This window comes from Balaenoptera acutorostrata, chromosome 14, assembly GCF_949987535.1.
Source record: "Balaenoptera acutorostrata chromosome 14, mBalAcu1.1, whole genome shotgun sequence".
NCBI lineage: Eukaryota > Metazoa > Chordata > Mammalia > Artiodactyla > Balaenopteridae > Balaenoptera > Balaenoptera acutorostrata.
The window spans coordinates 27,812,658-27,832,003 of record NC_080077.1 but is presented as its reverse complement, the minus strand read 5'-3'; the positions used below and the strand labels follow the sequence as shown (position 1 = coordinate 27,832,003).

Here is a 19,346-nt window from a genome sequence, read left to right as displayed (position 1 = left end):
CTTGGATCCACCACGTATTCTGATTCAATAGGTCTGAGGTAGGGGCAGGGTTCTACAGTTTGAAACATTATAGATGTGGTTTAAAAATATTTCCATAAATTCTTTGAAAATCCTCCCTTTAAAAGATGGAGGCTAATCCCCCCAACTTGATTGTGAGCTGAAGCTAGTGACTTGCTTCTAATGAATAGTATGAACGAAATCGTGACTTCTGGGACTTCCCTGGTGGCACAGTGGTTGGGAATCTGCCTGCCAATGCAGGGGACATGGGTTCAGTCCCTGGTCCGGGAGGATCCCACATGCCGCGGAGCAACTAAGCCCCTGTGGCACAACTACTGAGTCTGAGCTCTAGAGCCTGCGAGCCACAACTACTGAGCCCGTGCGCCACAACTACTGAAGCCTGCGTGCCTAGAGCCCAAGCTCTGCAACAAGAGAAGCCACTGCAATGAGAAGTCTGTGCGCTGCAATGAAGAGTAGCCCCTGCTCACCGCAACTAGAGGAAGCCCGCAGGCAGCAACAAAGACCCAAAGCAGCCAAATATAAATGAATAAATTAAAAAAAAAAAAAAAAAGGAAAGAAATCGTGATTTCTGCGTGTGTGACTTCTGAGACTGGGCATAAAAGATACTGTGTGCTCCTCGTGATTCTCTCCCCGAGATCACTCACTCTGCAGGAAGCCAGCAGCACGGACAGACTATGAGGACATCCAACAGCCCTATGGAGAGGTTCACGTGTCATGAAACGAAGGCCACCTGCCGACAGCCCTGTGCATGAGCCATCCTCTAACAACCCAGCTAAGCTGCTCCCAAATTCCTGACGCAAGACTCTGTGTGATATAATAACTGTTTGTTGTTGTTATTAAGCTGCAAAGTTTTGGAATAATTTGTTACACAGCAATAGGATAAATAATAAAATGATTCAGATGCAGGTGTTCTGAATACCACATTTTGTCGAATTATTGGACTCGGCCAATGAAAGGACTCATAAATCACACCTGAATTAATATGCTGTGGCTCTGACAATAGGCTGTAGGATGGATGATTCTTTCTTTATACGTAGGAAAATTATATTCAAGAAAAGTTCCCCAGATTAGCCTTAGAGTAAAATTTCCAAGTGCCCAATAAGGGAAAAAAAGAAAGAAAGAAAAAGCTAAGTCAAAGCAGTGCAGGAGAAAAAGGAAGAGTGAATAAAGACAGCAAGCAACCCACACTCCACCATGAGTCAGTGGATTCCTACCAGGAGCAACCTCTGGTTCGACAGGTGTCCCCTCTTCAACTGTGGCTTCTTCTACCTTCACCAAAAGTGCCCTGCCCTTTAGTGAGGGCTCACTGGCAACTTTCTGAGGTTCCTTCTCAGGGTCTTTTCTCTCAGGTTCCACTCTGACTTCTCTCTTGATGGGGCGGATGTTGCCGGGCGAGGGGGGCCGGACCTGAGCAGGGGCAGGTTTGACTGGTCCAGGATGCATGGAGGATGCTGGTCTGGGGGTGCCAGGCAAATGGGGAAAGGACTTGGATGGGAGCCTGGGCAACAAACAAACAAAGTAAAGAGAAAGGGACACATGAGAACAGTCTTGCCAGAACCTTCCTTTCCCCATACCTCTACCATGTAATAGTCTTGGAACACCAATACGGAAGAGAAATGAAGATATTTAGCTGTGTGAATGTGTCTTTTATGTGGCAAATGCAGAAGTACTCACTTTAGAGGCTCATTCCAGGTTTCTCTTTTCTTTCCTTTGAGGAAAAATATTACTCCCCAAGTGAAGGCCAAACAGTGTGGGGAGAATAGTTTCTTTTCAGAGGACAGAGGCTCTTAATTCTCCAACATGGAACAACCCTGCCAGCCTCTCACATTTCACTTACCAAAGTCGGGAGGAAGCTGGTGATCTGGCTTTGGGATGAGATGGAGATAGAGCCCTTCGGATGCCGGGTGTGAGGTGGAAGGGTATGTTTTCTCTCTCCCTCTCTCTTTTATAGCCCTAAGTTCAGAGGAACACAATAATTAGATTTTTCCATGAGCGGGACAATCACATTCACAGTATTCAACAGTGGAGCTGCAATCCATTGAATGGCTTTTGGGAAAATTTCCAGCCTTTGCCATGTATATCCATTCCACCCCAACAAAAGGCCTTTATTAGGCTAAAACTGAACATTATAATTGAATTAACACAATCTGACACTAATAAGAAGGTTCTGGATGTGTGATCTGGACTTATATTTGTAAAAAAACAAAACAAAAACACACTTTTAGAAAGCACCTATACTTTGTATCTAAAGCTACCCGGAGCAAAATTTCTCAGTCTGGTTTAGCCCACACAAATGTCAAAATAAAGGTCACTTTCAATTTATTCCCCCTACCTTTATCTCTTTTAATTCTTAAGCAGTTTTTTTTTTACTCTGGAACACACTATAGCTCAGTTTATTTTTTTTAATTTACATGTCTGCTATGTCAGACATTAATTCATTTTTTTCTTTATACTGATGTTATACAAACAAGTCCTTCCTCACTTAGTGTCCTCTTGCCCTTGAAGGAAAAGTCAGGTTCAAGGTGAGGAATTTCAGCTGTTTTTAGTCTTCCTCATTAGGGATGAAATGGAAATCTCTGAGGTTGGGCCAAAACATCAGCCCTCCTATGACTGCATACTAGGAATTCAGCCAGAGAGATGACACCTTTCCTAGGTAGAAATGGGCAAAAGGAAACCCAGAAGTGTTCTGATAGTCTCAAGTCAACGAAGACAAAACCAACCAAACAAACAATAAAACCCCCCAAACCAAAACACAAACAAAAACAAACGAAAAGACAAGGCACAGGGCAAGGGAGAAAGTACTCATTCCAAGTATCTGAAGCACGGCCAACAGTGTTCTGGGATGGGAACAGATGCTGGCTGGAGGCACCTGTGTGGATGCCTGTCAGTCCTTCACTCTGTGGGATCCTTGCAGGAAAGCAGACTGAGGGTGCTAGGGAAGGGGCAGAACAACACCTAGCCTCAGGGCCAATAAGCTGGCGTGTACCTTCTTTTCTTTCCTTTTCTGCCTGGCTCAAGCATCACCCCCCTTCTTTCTTCCCTCCCCTTTTGTTCCCTTCAGCATCTCTTCTAATTGCTTCTAGTTTCCTTAGTAGCATCCTAGTTGATGGACTGGGCTATAGGTGGGGGAAAAACATCTCAGTGTCAAATAATACTCAATGTCTCCCCAGAATTTCTAAATAAAACAAATGAAGGATGAGGCAGGAAAGAGCCTCACAGGGTGTGTGCCACCTCTATATCACTTGCAGCTGCATGACCACCCTTTGTCCCCGTCTGTGGTAGTAGAAGGCGGGCGGCAGGGTACTGGAGAACAGCTGCAGTGCTTGGGTAGCAGAAACAGCAGCCACCATATGGAACCCTCTTGATAGGTGTACAGGATGGCAATTACGCCTCTGGCAGATCAAGTCCCCAGAGTGGAAGGTACAGGGCTCTTCCCGAGGGAGGCTGGGGTTAAGCACCTTGAGTTGCTTTTCTTTCTTTTTCTCAAAACATTTTAATTTGGCTAAAGTCAGATCAAGGAGAGACCTGAATGGGAAAATAAGTCAGGAAAGGTAATTTGTGATGTGGAGGATTTGGGGACTAATGTCATCATCTACGCCTTGATAAGACAGGCATCTGGGAGTAAAGCTACATTAAAGTGTATAATCCTCAGACTCTTCTTTTTGTTAAAGTGTCACTGAACCAATTCTTTCTTTCTTAGAACTGACCTCCCTTTAATCACCTTTCGGGAGTAGGGGGAACAGGGAGGAGCAGTTTGGAAAAATGCTCAATATTTGACATAACACCCTCCCAGGCAGGTAGATAGATGCTTTTACCCTCTTAGTTCTTTCAAATGTCTTTCCACTGGTCTTGGACCCAATCACCTATTTGAGTTCCACACATGTAAAGATGCTCCCGATTCTCATCCTGATCTGAGTTAACAGCCAGTGGTCTGTACAATAATCTTTCCTGTTAACACGTTCCACAAGGCTAAGGTGGAACACACACAGTAAGCCCATGTCAGTGGTCTAGGCAACTTACCAGCAGGACAAAGACTTTTTAGTTTTACAACTAGAGTTAGGTTTAGAATACAAATAACCCACAAGAGAGACAATATAAACAGATATTCAAAGGCAGCACTGTACAAGAGAACAGTGATGATAGAAATGTTCTGCATCTACACTGTCCAAAATGGTAGCCAGTAGCCACATCTGGCTATTTGAATTTAGACCTAAATTAATTAAAATTAAATGTTAAGTTTAGTCTCACAAAACATATTTCAAGTGCTCAATAGCAGGCAGTTGAATTTAGATCTAAATTAATTAAAATTTAATAAAATTGAAAAGGAAATTAAGAAAACAATCCCATTTACAACAGCATCAAAAAAAAGAATAAAATACTTAGGAATAAACTTAACCAAGGAGGTGGGAGACTTCTACAGTGAAAACTAGAAGGCACTGCTGAAAGAGATGAAACAAGACACAAATAAATGGGAAGACATCTTAAGTTCACAGAATGGAAGGCTTGTTATTGCTAAGATGTCAATACTATCCCAAACAATCTACAGAATCAATGCAATCCCTATCAAAAGCCAACATCATTTTTTGCAGAAACAGAAAACTCCATCCTAAACTCATATGGAACCTCAAGGGACCCTAAATAAACAATCTTGAAAAAGAAGAACAAAGTTGGAGGTCTCAAACGCCCTGATTTCAGAACATATTACAAATCTATGGTAATCAAAACAGTATGGTACTGGCATAAAGACAGACATATAGACCAATGAAACAGAATAGAGCATCCAGAAATAAACCCTTGTGTATATGGTCAAAGGATCCTTGACAAGAGTGCCAACACCATTCAATGGGGAAAAGACAGTCTTTTCAACAAATGGTGCTGGGAAACTGGATATCCACATGCAAAAGAATGTAGTTGGACCCTTACCTTACACCATATACAAAAGTGAACTCAAAATGATTAAAGACCTAAATGTAAGACTTCAAATTATAAAATTCCCAGAAGAAAATGGGAAGCATCATGATACTGGATTTGGTAATAATTTCTTGGATATGACACCAAAAGCACATGCAATGAAAGCAAAAATAAACAAATGGGACTTCAAACTTAAAAACTCCTATGCATCAAAGGATATAATCAACAGAGTAAGAAGGCGACCTACAGAATGAGAGAAAATATTTGCAAATCATATATCTGATAAGGGATTAATATCCATAATGTATAAATAACTCCAACAACAAAAATTAAAAATAAGATTAAAAAAACTAAAGATTAAAAAATGGGCAAAGGACTTGATTAGATATTTCTCCAAAGATGATATACAAATGGCCAACAAACTTACAGAAAGATGCTCAACATCACTGATGATTAGAGAAATGCAAATCAAAACCATAATGAGGTATCATCTCACACCTATCAGGCTACTATTTAAAAAACAAACAAAAAAAAACAAAATGAAAAAACAAGTATTGGGGAGGATGTGAAAAAACTGGAAGACCTTGTACCCTGTTGGTTTGAATGTAAGTAAAAGGGTATTGTCACTTTGGAAAACCGTATAGCAGTTATTCAAAAAATTAAAAATAAAATTACCATAAGATCCAACAATTGGGTATATATCCAAAAGAACTGAAGGCAGGATCTTGAAGAGATATCTTCACACCCATGTTTGTAGCAGTGCTATTCACAACAGCCAAAAGGAAGAAGCAACTCAAATGTCCATCAACAGATGAACAGATTAACAAAATGTGGTGCGTCTATACATGTATGTGTGTGTATATATACACATACAGAAATATATATGTATAGACACACACACACAACGGAGTATTACTAGCCTTAAAAAGAACAGAAATCCTGTCACATGCTACAACGTGGAAGGACAGACCTTAAGGACATTATGCTAAGTGAAATAAGCCAGTCACAAAAAGACAAATACTGTATGATTTCATTTGTATGAGGTATCTAATGTAGTCAAATTCATAGGAACAGAAAGTAAAATGGTGGTTGCCTGGAGCTGGGGGAGGAGGATGGAAGGTTGTTGTTTAGTGGGTATAGTTTCAGTTTTGCAAGATTTAAAAAGTTCTAGAGATTGGTTGCACAACAATGTGAATACACTTTTAATACTCCTGAACTGCACACTTAAAAACAGTTAAGATGGTATATTTTGTTATATGTTTTTTGTCACAATTAAAAATTGCTTAAAAGAAAATTAAATTTCAAATTTGATCCGTCAGTCTCATTTGCCACATTTTCAAGTGCTCAGCTGAATTCCACAGTGCAGCTCTGGAGTATAAATGATTTGTGAGTCGTTTTCTGGCAGTAGGTATTTGCCTAAATATTTAATTGCAAAGAAGTGAAAAGGCAGCCAATAGATCAAATACAGAAAGAAGGCACTGAAAAGACAAAAACAAAACCGGTGAGAAAATATAGGTTTTGGATCGTATGACAAATCCCTCTCATTTAATCTGTTGGTCAAGGATCAGCTCTCACCCTTCCCTCCTGGAGTGTTAATTTTTGTTTTTATCCATAACAAGGTATTCTTTTCTTTGGTACATGCTTTTCTCTACCCAATAAGTATCCAATGTTTGGGGCCAAAACTGTTCTGCTGAACTATTGCTATTTGTCCACAGCTAGGATCTCTGAGGCACCAAAGTGCTAATGATGGAAGACTTCCCAGACCTCAAAGGTAGTTTCACTTCTGGCTTGAAGGGCTGGAGGTCTGACTCAATCATGAATTAAACGTTGACTCCTGAAAGCCTGAAGGGCTTGAAAGAAAACTGCCTGTAGGCAAAGCCATCAAGCTCTCACAACCCTTGAATTATCCTCAAAGGTCTAAGCAAAATCCTTTTAGGTGTTCGTCAGCTTTATAAATCTGAATTGCTCTGAGAAGTTAGGATTGAAAAAAATTGTTCCAGCCTTTCATGGGTCATGCTATTGCCATGAGAGAGGGGCAACAAGATCTTCTGGTGGACTGGGGAGTCCTTTAAGACTAAAGTACAACGTCTGAAGACCACAGAACAATGTCTATACATTTCAATGGCCACCAAATAACACACAGTTTAAATAAAACAAAGAAGAAGAAAGATTCTTGGAGACATACAAGTGACCTCATTGCATTTATAGCATGGTGAAAATTAATGTTAGTTCAGCCACCTTGTCAGAAACAACAGGTACAAATTATATTCTTCACTTGCAAACTGTGAGTCTATAACACAGCCCAACAGCCTTTCAAGAATTACTTAGTGAATAACTAGTGTTTTCAATACTTTGTCACTATATTTTAAGACCTGGGCCTTGACACGGATTAGCTAAACAGACAAAAATTCTTTATCTTGCTTTTTAGTGAACCACATTTAGAGTGCAGCCAGCTTCTGGACAGGGTTGGAATAAAATGCCAAGGCAGCAGTCCAGGCCCATTTCCCCTTCAAAGGTTTCCTTACTTTCAAAAATAAAGTATGTTGGCATTGCACTTATTTGCATGGAGGCACCCATATGGCAGTTCAGCCACTCAGACACGCTTGAACAAAGAACAATTTTCATCTTCAAATTCAGATTTTCAGAGGGGGGAGCAGAATCCCCAAGTGGGGAGGAAGTGTCAGGACAGCACCACTCAGCCAGCCAGATTCAAGACTGGTGGGACGGATGGGAGGACGGATGTCACCATCGCCTGGCTTACATCCTCACTGCACCTCGAGGCGGTGTCCGCTACGCACGGAAACAGTGCAGACTCGCCAGGCTGCTCCCAACAGCTACTCACCGCTGTGCCGTGAACAGTCCTCCTTCGCGTGGAGCCCTCCGGTGGTGTTACAAAGAATTTTGGTCGCTCCATCGGATTTCTAGAGTGTGCAGCTTTGTAGGGCATGATGTTGATGGGGCTGCAAGATGCTGAACGAGGACACATGGGGATAACTAGGGTGCAGGTGATTGTTTTACACACAAGAGTGCCAGAGGAGCGGTTGAAGGAAAGCCAAAAGCAGGATCAGGAAAAGGAGCAAAGCGGAGATAGAGAGAAAAGTGGGGAGAAGATGTTATTACCTAAAGGTGTCCAGAACCATCACACTCAACTCTCCTCACGGTCCTATTAGTTTACAGTGTGTCCAAAAGGAGGGCATGTCCGAAGGAAAAATCTGGAATATATAAACTATTTGGCTATTTAAATACTTATTAAAGATATAGATGTAAGCCAATAATTACAGAGAGCAATGGTCTTATAGTCCCATAAACAGATGGTTCTGGTAAAATGCTACATTAGTGACAGATAATTTTAAGATAAGGATTGTTTATAATTAGATTTTTCCTAATAGCTTTAAGATGGAACAAACAGTGGAAAGACAGCAAGTGAGCAAGCAGGCAAGCAAGATACACTGCAATTATTTGGGGAGTAAAATTCAACAACCACTGGGGAAAAAAAGCAACTGAATTTTTAGAATGTTAAATGACCAAGTCTTATCAGGTATTAAGACTTGTTATAAGAATAATAATTTCCAGAAAAAAAAATTCTGTAAATGTTTTATCTACTTAAAGGCAAATCAAATGCATGCTTCTGGGTTTTCCCCAAAAGCCAAGGCATTTGATGGTTCATAACAAGCAGCAGAACGTATCGGGAAATGGGATGTCATCATTTAAAACGGTGAAGGGAACATAAATATGTTAGAATTGCCAAAAATAAAGTTGAATCACGAACAGCTGTTGCAGTTTTACTCAAGATGGAAATATTTTTTTGAAAACCACGTAGCTTCTGACCATTCACCTTCAAAGGAACATTATCATTAATCAAGTGATTCTGAGTAACAGTGGGTTTAAAGAAATTCACAGAACACTGCATAGGTATCAAACATGTGGGTACTAATGTTCCAAGGTTCATTTTCAGATCTCATCCAGAAATCTTGTTTTCCAGCAAAAAATAAGACAATTAAACATTACTGAGGGGAATGATATGTATTTGGACCACGTTATAAAATGACTTTACCCAACCCTAGCCATTGTAGCAACCCTTTAAAGAGACTGTTACATCAACTGAATATAATAGTATTAATAAATTAAAAACTCAAAAGTTAACAGGACAAATTCAAGGTAATCTCAATTTCAGAATTATAGTTAAAAATTTTTAAGTGCTTTTTTGGTTTAGTCTATAGACAGAAAGTCCATCAGATTGCATCTTTATTCCTGTGTTCTCTTTCATTAAATGCCTTGCAGTATCTTCTGGTTATCACTGAATGGTCAAAGCGGTGAATCGATTGGAAACTGCACTCTCTTCTCCCATCATCTGAAAACAGAACCCTTATTTCTTGGATAAGGTGAAACACTTTGCATTCCCTCAGTTCTCCTTAAAAGGTATATGTCTTACTTCCAAACTGACATAAAGCTTTACCTCAGACCTTAATCGTGAAGGAAGTTTCCTTTGTGCTGTGAAGAAGGAGACCCTCTTCTCATTTGGCTTATTGTGATCACAGGGAAAACTGTCTGAAAACAACCTTTTCTCAAGTGCCACAACAAAGCATTTGCCCTTCCCAGACAAAGAAAGAATTCATTAAAGCAAACCTCTTCCAAGCCAATCAAATGCCTTTAAAGAAGAACATCCTGGCACAAGGCACTTCTGTGGGATTAATGACTAAGAGAGGCACACACAGCCCAGGGCACAGCCAGAGGCCATTAACTGCCCAAGGATCAAGAAACCCTAGATGACAGCCCTGCTCTGAGGCCATGGGTCTGACACTGAAAAAGGAATGAAGCACAGAAATATGATTTCTTTTCCCTCTAGTGGAAAGTAATAATTTCAGGGGTATCTGTGGAGCACTTCCTTGGAGCACTTCCTGAGACCACCGGGGACGTAAACCAATCTCATCATGCCTCTGGTTCATTCTTTATTACAGTGCTGAGTTAATGTGAAGGAAAGGAAAAAACATCCTTAAACCTACCTAATGTAGTCCATACAAAAATCCTCAAATTTAATTCTTCAAGAAACATCGTCTGGCTAATCCTAAGGATACTACATTTCATGGGATTCATCGCCGTTCTTAACAGCAACTATGGAAAAACCTGAAACCTTTAAATCAATTATTCTAATAATCTTGCCCTTCTGAAGAAATAGGAAGAGCAATATATGATTGTTGTTGTTTTTTCCCTCCTAGAGTGCCCTTCATATCCCAAAGTAGTTTTATTAAACATAAAATTTCTTTTATGGAAATGTCTTTGAGAAAGCCTTCCACAATATCTGTATTCCTTTTTACTCTTTGTAGCAAGAGTGCATTAATTTAACGTACTCAGGATTTTCTATGTGAAATAATGGCTGCAGAGAAAAGATAATGCAGTTCTAATGCACTCTAGTGGCTAGAGTGCAGCAGAGAGAATAATTACATAGTAGAATAATAACAACATTTATTGAGTGCCTACTACGTGCAGGTACTATTCGAAACATTTTACATGTGTTAACTCATTTAATCCTGAGTTCTAATAATCACATGTATCTTGAATGTATTTTTAAAAATGGGCAAGAAAAAAATCAACCCAAAGCAGTGGTCACAATGAAACATATGAGACTCTGATTTCCAATTTTCAACTGCTCTTATTACTTGTTCTGGGAATTTGCAATCACCAAACACCCTAGGAGTAAGGATGGCTGTTTTGATCTGCTACTGTAACCCTGGCTCTGGATGTAGATCATCCTCTCGCCAATGGCAACTGGATATGAGGTAAACTCAAGGGACGACACTAAAATGGGAAGACAAGAAAAAATAATCAAGGAGAGCAGATGGAAAAATAAAAGTGATGGGAAAAACGTTTTTGAGGAGGTAAGTGTAAGAGACGTTTACATGAATAATTTCAAATGGAAATTTCTAAACATAACAGTTTTGGTTCATTAAACATAAGCTGTTATCAATGCAATAATAGGTAACAATGATCTAAGGAATGTATTAATAAAACAGGCAACTCAAGTAAAGGCTATGTATGCATTGCTTCACACTAAAATACATTACAAAAATGTATCAATTTGTGAAAAGGAGAATGGAAAAGTTGCAAAGTAAAGAAGAGCCAGTTAGCAGATTAAAAAGCACCTTGGTTGAGCATAACAACGAAGGAAGGTGGGAAGCTGGGCAAGTCGAATGGGTGGAAAATGAGGAAATGGTGTTGGAAGAGACTAGAGGAAGAGTGAAAGAATTGACAAGAGTTAGTGATGACAGAAATAGCAAAGAAAGACAATTTTTTAGCTGTGAGGCAGTCCTTTAGTATGAAACAACATACAACGTGGAGGTTCAGAAGCATGAGAACCTTAAACTATTTAGATCCTATGAATTAGGACTGAAAAGCAGTTTTAAAGGTTTTTCAATTAGCTGGACATAAAGAAAAGCTTTCATGACTTACATGAAAGTATGACAAAATGGACATAAAAATAAAGTATCTTGAAATAAACTGTAGTTTTTCCTTCAGAAAAATCTCAGATGCAATGTGACAATTGACAGAGTTACTTTATAGAAAACACAGATCACTGTGGTCCAGCTAGTTGAACGCACAATGGTAGAGAGAGCATCACGAGGGTGCCGAGGATAGAAGCACGTTTAAGATCTAGTCCACCAATTTTCTAAGTGCCTCTGATATAAGTCACTTATTGTCAATCTCTTGTTTTCCACAGGCAGGTGGTGGGAATGCCTGCACTTGCTTTCTTGACTGCCTCCCAGGGGTACTGTGAGAATTCGGGTTGATACTAGCTCATTGGGCACCATGGATGAAAGATATCATGAAACCACCAAGAATTATTATTAAAAAAGAGGGCTAATGAACATGAAGAGGCTTGCAGAGGCAAAGCCTTTTTAAAGGGAGCTTTATGAAGAGGCTATGCAATTTCCCACGTGCCAAAGATGAGGGCTGGTTACATAGATACACCAATTGTGCCCAAAGATATTTGGGAAAGTCAAAATTAACTCACCATGAGAGAGACACTGCCAAAAGCCTAATATGTATTTTTCTTTCCAGCTAGATGTAGACTCTATACTAACTTCTCGTTAAACTAATTGGCTCATTCAGGGGTGTTTTATATTTCAAAAAAGTAGAGGAGTTATAACTAATTATAATAACTAGTACTTGGCACATTTTACATATTTTCAAAGTATGTAACAAATAAGAACACTGTAACTAGCCTTCTCCACAACTCTTTATAGAGTTTTCAAAGGGTACTATTCCTCGATTACATATAAAAGACTAGCCCAGGGAGGATAAGTGACTAGTCCACAGCTACATTATGAAACGCTATGCTTAAATCGGCTTGTGCTTTGAGCTTATCCCCAGGTCCACAAATTAGTATTAGATATTAAATTATTTCTACCTTTGATCATCTGCTCAGATGCAGGGGCAGAAAGAAAGGTGGGTAAGGGATAGGATTTTCTGGTAACACTATGAACAGACAGAAGCCTCTGAAGCCATCTGATCACAGGGAGGGGCGTCCTTTACCTGCCTGGCATCTGGTGTCCAGATAAGACACTAAGACGGATGCTCAGAGGAAACAATACCAGGGGCATGAAACCAACACCAAGAGACACATTTCCAACGCCATTCCACCGGGAGGAGGAGAAGCACACGATGGGAAAAATTGAGATGGGATTAGATGAAAATGGGCGGCTTAGAGATGCTTCTAAAGGAGGACTTTACCTCACGGAGAAAGTTGCACCTTGACAGTTTTACCTGTATCTCCAGACAAGGCAGCTGTGCTTTTACTTCTGGCCAGGAACGAATGTGTGGGCGTCAGCAATCTGTTAACCACGCTGCTCTCCCATGGGCTGAGCTGCAGGCGGCGAGCTAAACGTCACCACATAAGTGAGATGTTAGAAGCATTCTTTCCAGGGGCGAGGGGGTGCAAGGCATCGCCCCTATCGCTCCCACACGCCGGGCCCTCGAGAGAGACCTCGACAGAGACCAGGCTGTCCGGTGAGGGAGCTGGTGGAGAGTCAGGGCGGGAGGGACTCCGCTCAAAGGAGCAGCTATTCCATAAGGTGCCTCTCTTCAAGATGTTAAGTTTGTGGCAGGTTCTGTATTAGTTTTATGGACACAGATTTTGCTAACCACCCTCCTATGGATCCAACAGGTAACAAAACAGAAGAACCATTTCCAGCAGGTTTGGCATGTATCTCTGAGTCTGTCGAACCCATCTGCCCTCATCAGGACGGGCGGTGAGGAGACGGCACACACCTCAGCCAAAAGGCGTCCTAAGTACCCTGAATGTCAACTTCAACAAAGGCTTTGCCAGCTTAATGCAAGACTGGAAATATGTGAATAGAGAAAAGGTCTCCATTAAATTTTGCTACATCTCCATGAATTGCTACTTGGGCAACTGGGGGAAATTAGATATAATAAAATGAAAGAGGACTCATGCAAAGTTCTGAAAGTTTTTCTTTTGACTTTCTCATTCAGCAAGCAAGTTCTTTCAGGTCCCTGGTTTGGCAACAACATAAAAATTCTGATGGAGGATAAGGGTAAAGCTGAAGATAAAATTAAGATAGAAAAGCCAAAATCCAATATAATCATAATGTCAGAAATTACTAGTGGGTGTGTGAAGAATCAAGAAAATAAATTTAAAATGATGCAATGAAGTGGAGTCCCAAATTGTACTGGGGCTTCGCAAGACCACTGTTAGGAAATGCATGCTAATTATAAATTAATTACTTTGCTTATACTGTTAGCTTCCAGTGATGGTCCATGAAAATATAGAAGCTACTTTCCAAAGATATCAGGAAAGAAGCTTGCAAAATCCTACAAATATCACTAAAATAAAGTGAGCATATACACTTGACCCTTGAACAATACAGGTTTGAACTGCGCAGCTCGACTTATATGTGGATTTTTCCACATTTTATATTTCCCAATAAATATACAGTTGGCCCTCGGTGTCCACGGATGCAGAACCCGCAGATGCGGAGGGCTCACTATGGAACTTGAGCATCTGAGGATTTGGGTATCTGCGGCGGCTCCTGGAACCAACCCTCTGTGGATACTGAGGGAGGGCTGTATCTCTATTTTAGAATACACTTCCAAGTCGCTTATAAAAGTCTTTCAAACTGTCTAAACCGGACAAGGCCACTTCTGTTCTGACCATAAACAGCAGGTGCAAGTCCTCTGGTCTCTGGAGCAACTGTCCTTATAATAATTTTTTATATATGTTATATTTTAAAGAAATGACTTCTGAATTCTAGGAAATTAGTTTTAGTTAATAGAAGCCATCCGATGTTAAAGGCTGTTGTAGAAAATATCTGCTCCTATTTGAAAGGAAGTACCAATCTCCAATAAGTACCTTAATTATCGGACTTTATTTTAAAAGAGTAGCTATTTTGATCAAGGTGCTGGTGAATTTAAGAATTAGTGAATTCTTTATTAGATTTTCTGTTTATTGGGAGAGTCTTCACGGTTAAATTAAATCTGCTGACAAATAAAAAGATCTGTTATAAAAACTATTGTAATAGTTACACAGTTAGTAGAATGCACAGTAGGATAAGTGTTATTATAAACTATAGTATGGCAGTGTGTGTGTGTGTGTGTGTGTGTGTATGTGTAACAACAGCAGAATATAGGCTAACCTAAAATTAGAATACATTCAGAGAATTAAATCAGTGGGAAAAGTGATTAGGATTAAATTAAAATCTTCAACAGAATTGTATTTTCAGTAGATGATAAAGGGAAGAAGAAGTGAATGCTTCCTTTTCTTAGATAAACTCTGTAGGATGACTGGCTTAGAACTGCAGAGATGGTTTATCAATGAAAAGCCATGTCTTTTTTTCCCCTTGATTGAGAAGCTCAATTACTTTATTTCTGTTGGTCTTTAAGGCATCAACCAAAGAATCTGCCTCAAATGAAGATCATTAAACACCCTCTTTGACTGGTGTTTAAAGCAAATCCAAAGAGATTTGTTTTATAACTTTGGAACTGTGAATGAAAGATTTTGCGAGGAGAAACGTTTCCACTTCTACCACATTCGTAACTATGCTCTAAGCAAGAGAGAAATAGATCTCTTCCGTAACTTTTTAGTAAAGGTTAGTACAGGAGAGTTACTTTATTGTTTTTGTTTTTTTTTTTTTAACCTAGAGGGGCCTGATCTTGAGATGATTAGCTCCCGAAGGAAAGGTATTAATTCTCATGAAACAACTATAGTATTGATCCTACTTAAGCACTTAAAATGAGATAGTGACAATTCCCATAAAAGACCATCTGGTCCAAGGAGGCAACTAAACATTAGAGACATTTGTGCTACCCTGTTCCTTCCCAAGCAGGAAATCACTATTCAGTTCCAGATGATGGGTGCCAGGCAGAAATCAGGCAAGTGTTGCCACATCCTGACCTAAATGTTCTATGAAATCTTACATTTTTTAATATGATGGCAATTAATTAGATCTAAAACAGGAACAAAAAACCCCTGCTCCGGTCAAACAGAACACGTGGGCAGGATTCAGCTTTAGGTCCTCCACCATGTCCTCTAATCTAGATTCTGGGAAAAAAATGTATGAACTAATTTTCAGCAAAGAGTAGCCAATTTCCTTCTTACTTTTTTCAAATGCCCTATTCTTCTTCCTTGAGAAAAAAGCTGGTTAAGCAGGAAGTTTAAGATAATATGCAATACACATTTCTAATGCAAAAATTTCCAGAAGCAATATTCCCTCTGTTGCAGTGATTACAGAAATCTTTGGTAATCAGGGGTTTCCTTTAACTCGGGCATCTTATCAGTTTATGTGACACTATATTCAGGTGTGATGATCAAAATATTTAAAAACTGGTGGGGCAAGGCACCAGTAGAGCTCTACTAGTAGAGCTAGTAGATAACACTCTGTAGGGCCTGGGGAAGCACAGCTCGGGGAAGTGGAGATTTACCAACTGGTATGGAAATATTCCAGCATTTTGAATAACCAGCAGAGCATTCCAGCTGAATGTCAACTTTAATAGTATCAGAGCTTCAATTTAATATCAGCTTTAAGGCCTGTGCTATAGGGCTGAGAAAGCTCAAACAATCTAGTAATGGTGTACACTCTCTATGAGCAGACTGTAAAAGCCTCTAATAATTTGACAAGAATGCTCTCTACTTTGATAATAAAGCATAATCCAATTTAAAAAATAGATAGCAGAAAAGAAATTATACTAACTAAATTACTTAAATCTCTAAATTAGAGAAGTGCAAATGCAGAAGATTTCTATTCTCATTAAAAGACAGAGCCCTCTCACTGTGCTAGGCTTCTGCCTAACTTAAAAAAAAAAAAAAAAAAAAAAAATTTGCTTCCTGGACCACACGGGAGCCCCTGGATGAAGCGGATCTTTCTTCCAGGCTTACCTCGTCAGTTAGACCAGAACTGGTTCACAGTTCTTTTGATAAGGGGGGAGGAGACATGAAACCCGTAAATTTAGTGCTCTCCCCCTTATCCTTTTAGTCCAGCTTAGCATTGGGTTTTATAGGCCTGCACCATGATTCAAGGGGCAATTTCCTGGCCCCAGCTATGAACTGCTTATTGAACTGCCCCTGACCCTTAACCTCACCCAAAGGAAGAGTGCGTGGAGTCAGGATTGATGTGAGGAAGGACATCCATGAAGGAGAGAACTACAAATGCAGCGCAGCAACAACGTGGGTTGGGGGCTGGTGATCTCTGTTCTAGTCCCTCTTCTCCAGCGATTAACTTGTAGGATATGAAGTCAGGCCCTTCACCTCTTAGGGACTCTATTACCCCAACTGAAGCAGATGAGCCAACCAACAAATTTTTCCCAGTTCTAAGATCCAATTACTTAAGAATATCCAATCAGATACTGTTATGCAGAGTCTACAAAACATCTTATTTCTAGTTGACACAGAACTGTCAATCCACAGAAGTGTGCATAGTACTCTGTTTGGTTTATTGCCCATCTGCCTACCCCCAACCTTGCCCCAGTTTCGGCTATGGGATTGTAGGAGGCAATAAGCCAAGGTTTAACTGAAAACTTCCGTGAGTCCCAGTTATAGTTTGTCTTAGACCCACGTTCACAAAAATATAAAATTCAAGTGCTAAGTGACCAACTCCAAAGAAAAGATGAACACACAACTGTTGCGAACAGCATGCTATATTTTACGTTATTTTAAGGGAATTGGTTTGAAAATAAAGGCTACTTATGAAAGGAACTTCAATTCATAATACTTTTCTCTAACATATAAAAGGCCGTTAATTTGACTACATGTCTAATATCAATGATTTAGGCAAACTAGGTTAAAAAAAATGATTTAGGTTAAAAGGCAAGAATAGGCAGTTGTTCATTTACTGCTTTAAGAGATTAATTATAACATCAACGCATTATATTGTACATAACAATGACACCATAACTTTTATACAATACAAAATATACAAATACACATACACACATATAGAACATGCACACATTATATTCTTTTTAAAGACTATAAACACTTCAAAACCAATCAGTTTCTTAATAAAGCACTCAAAGTAACCACAGTTTGTTACTTTCAAAGAGTATGTGTTTTTATATTGCACAATAATTCTTTGGTTTTTTTAAATTTAAAATCATTTTAGTTATGTAAAACAAGTAGCTTATCTTAAAAGCTTGATTTTTCATTCTATGATACATAAATATATAAAATAAAACTTTCATATTATAAGTAACTCAACATTCATGTACTGTAAATCCATGGGATGAATAAAACTCAAAATTCAAATAAAATGTTAATTGGAGGACTATGAATATTGAAATTTTTAGGAGGCTTAAATAATGATATTCTTGAAGTTAGGCCAAATCCCTTTAAATGAATGGACACCAGAAAACCAGTCACGCACACACAAGAAATGCAGTAAGAAAGGTTTGGTTAAAGGAGAAATAAATTAGCAAAATGAAATCTATCAACATGAATCATTTAAAAAGGTCTTTTAGAAAGTTAAAGCCTGGAATTCCCCAAGTACAGATGAAAAGTCAAAGACAATCTGATTGAAGTGAAATAAATGTTCATAACAAAGATTATTTGCATGTTGGTAGATAAGTGGGTGATTTCTGGAGCTGTAAACTCATGTACTAAAAACTTGAGAGAAGCACCGCTTTCATCACTGCTAAATGCAATCATTCAGCCAAGTTCTAAAATGAGAACCGTTCTTGTCGCAAGGAAAATGCTGCTCAGACGTTTATTGCTTTTTTACTCGGAAGTTTTTTTCTTCCTATTTAAGAAACGTAGGGAAAGCAACTTCAGATGCTTATTTTTATCTGTAAACATCCAGAAAAAAAAAAGCATTAAGGAAATAACAGAACACTTTTTTTGTTTTCCTTTTGACTGTACCTCTATCTGGAGAATTTAGTAAAGTTGCAGATGAAGAGGAGAGCCGCTTGCTAATGACGGGATCAACATGTTTCGAAAGATTCATGGTGGAAACTGACCGCCTGTCTGGATCTAAAACAAATGGAGATAATGCTAATTGACAGCCAGCATGCAGGATTGCAATTTCCTAGTTCACTGATGGCAGGAAAAACTAGGATTGGATGCTTTCAGCTCTATGACTAGATCTTTACTATAGCACAGTTTTCTAAGTGGACATTTTAAAGGTAACTTAAAGGCTAGAAATAATACTCATTTTTCTTATAGGAAAATAAAAATATAAAATAACTATTCAGCTCACCAGTTAGTCAGCTAGGGAAATTCAAGCATATTGTTATAATACAGCAAATGTAGGAAGACCAAAGGAAAGGCAGCAGAGGGCAACGAAAATAATGGAAGGGGACCGTGGAGCAAAAAAGGGCCCATAAAAGTGAACGCCTTCATAATTTCCCAAAGTGTGAACAATGGGGTAGTAATAGTGCTGGTAAGCTAGAATGCAAACACTAGAATCAAAAGAACACCAGGTTCCGTGCGTCTGCTGATACCTTTGCTTGTAGAGTCATTTTACCCAGGGCATTAAAGTTCATTATAGAAAAACAGATTAAAAAGAAAGAAAAAGAAACACTTTAGGTGTGGAAAGGATGGCCCCAGAGCACTTTTTTAAAAGTATACTAATAACCACACCTCTGTGCCTATAACACAGAGTTTAGTGTGGTTTACAGATGTAGAATCAGCCCACAAACTTGCCTAACAAAACTGGTGGCAATGCAAAGAAAATCAGAATTCTTTCTCTTTAAGTTTATTAATAATATTCTTATTGCTGTTGGATAATTTTAGGGTAATTCTTAAAGTTCAAGTCAGAAGAGAAATAATAGCTGTATAAAAGCCAAAAATCAGCTCTGATAGTTTGCGCTCTGTACAGTGGAACTAAGCTATAACCACACTCACTAGCGTAAATCACGTTCCCTGAATAAAACTGCGTATAAGGAAAAGTCTAAAAATCTCATCATTATATTTACGT

At 39.1% G+C, this 19,346-nt stretch overlaps 1 protein-coding gene across 4 annotated transcripts in view; it reads right to left on the bottom strand.

Moving 5' to 3' along the window:
* Positions 1-19,346, bottom strand: part of MAP7 (microtubule associated protein 7) — a 165,679-nt gene that overhangs the window by 15,922 nt on the left and 130,411 nt on the right. For 3 of the 4 annotated variants that reach the window (XM_007190921.3, XM_007190919.3, XM_007190922.3), the window contains 5 exons: positions 18,290-18,400; positions 12,691-12,804; positions 7,772-7,923; positions 1,856-1,971; positions 1,233-1,516 (listed from right to left, as the gene is read on the bottom strand). In XM_007190921.3, the coding sequence (XP_007190983.1) occupies positions 1,233-1,516; positions 1,856-1,971; positions 7,772-7,923; positions 12,691-12,804; positions 18,290-18,400 (777 nt within the window). The remainder of the gene's footprint in view (positions 1-1,232; positions 1,517-1,855; positions 1,972-7,771; positions 7,924-12,690; positions 12,805-18,289; positions 18,401-19,346) is intronic. The other variant, XM_007190920.2, reaches the window with a different exon arrangement.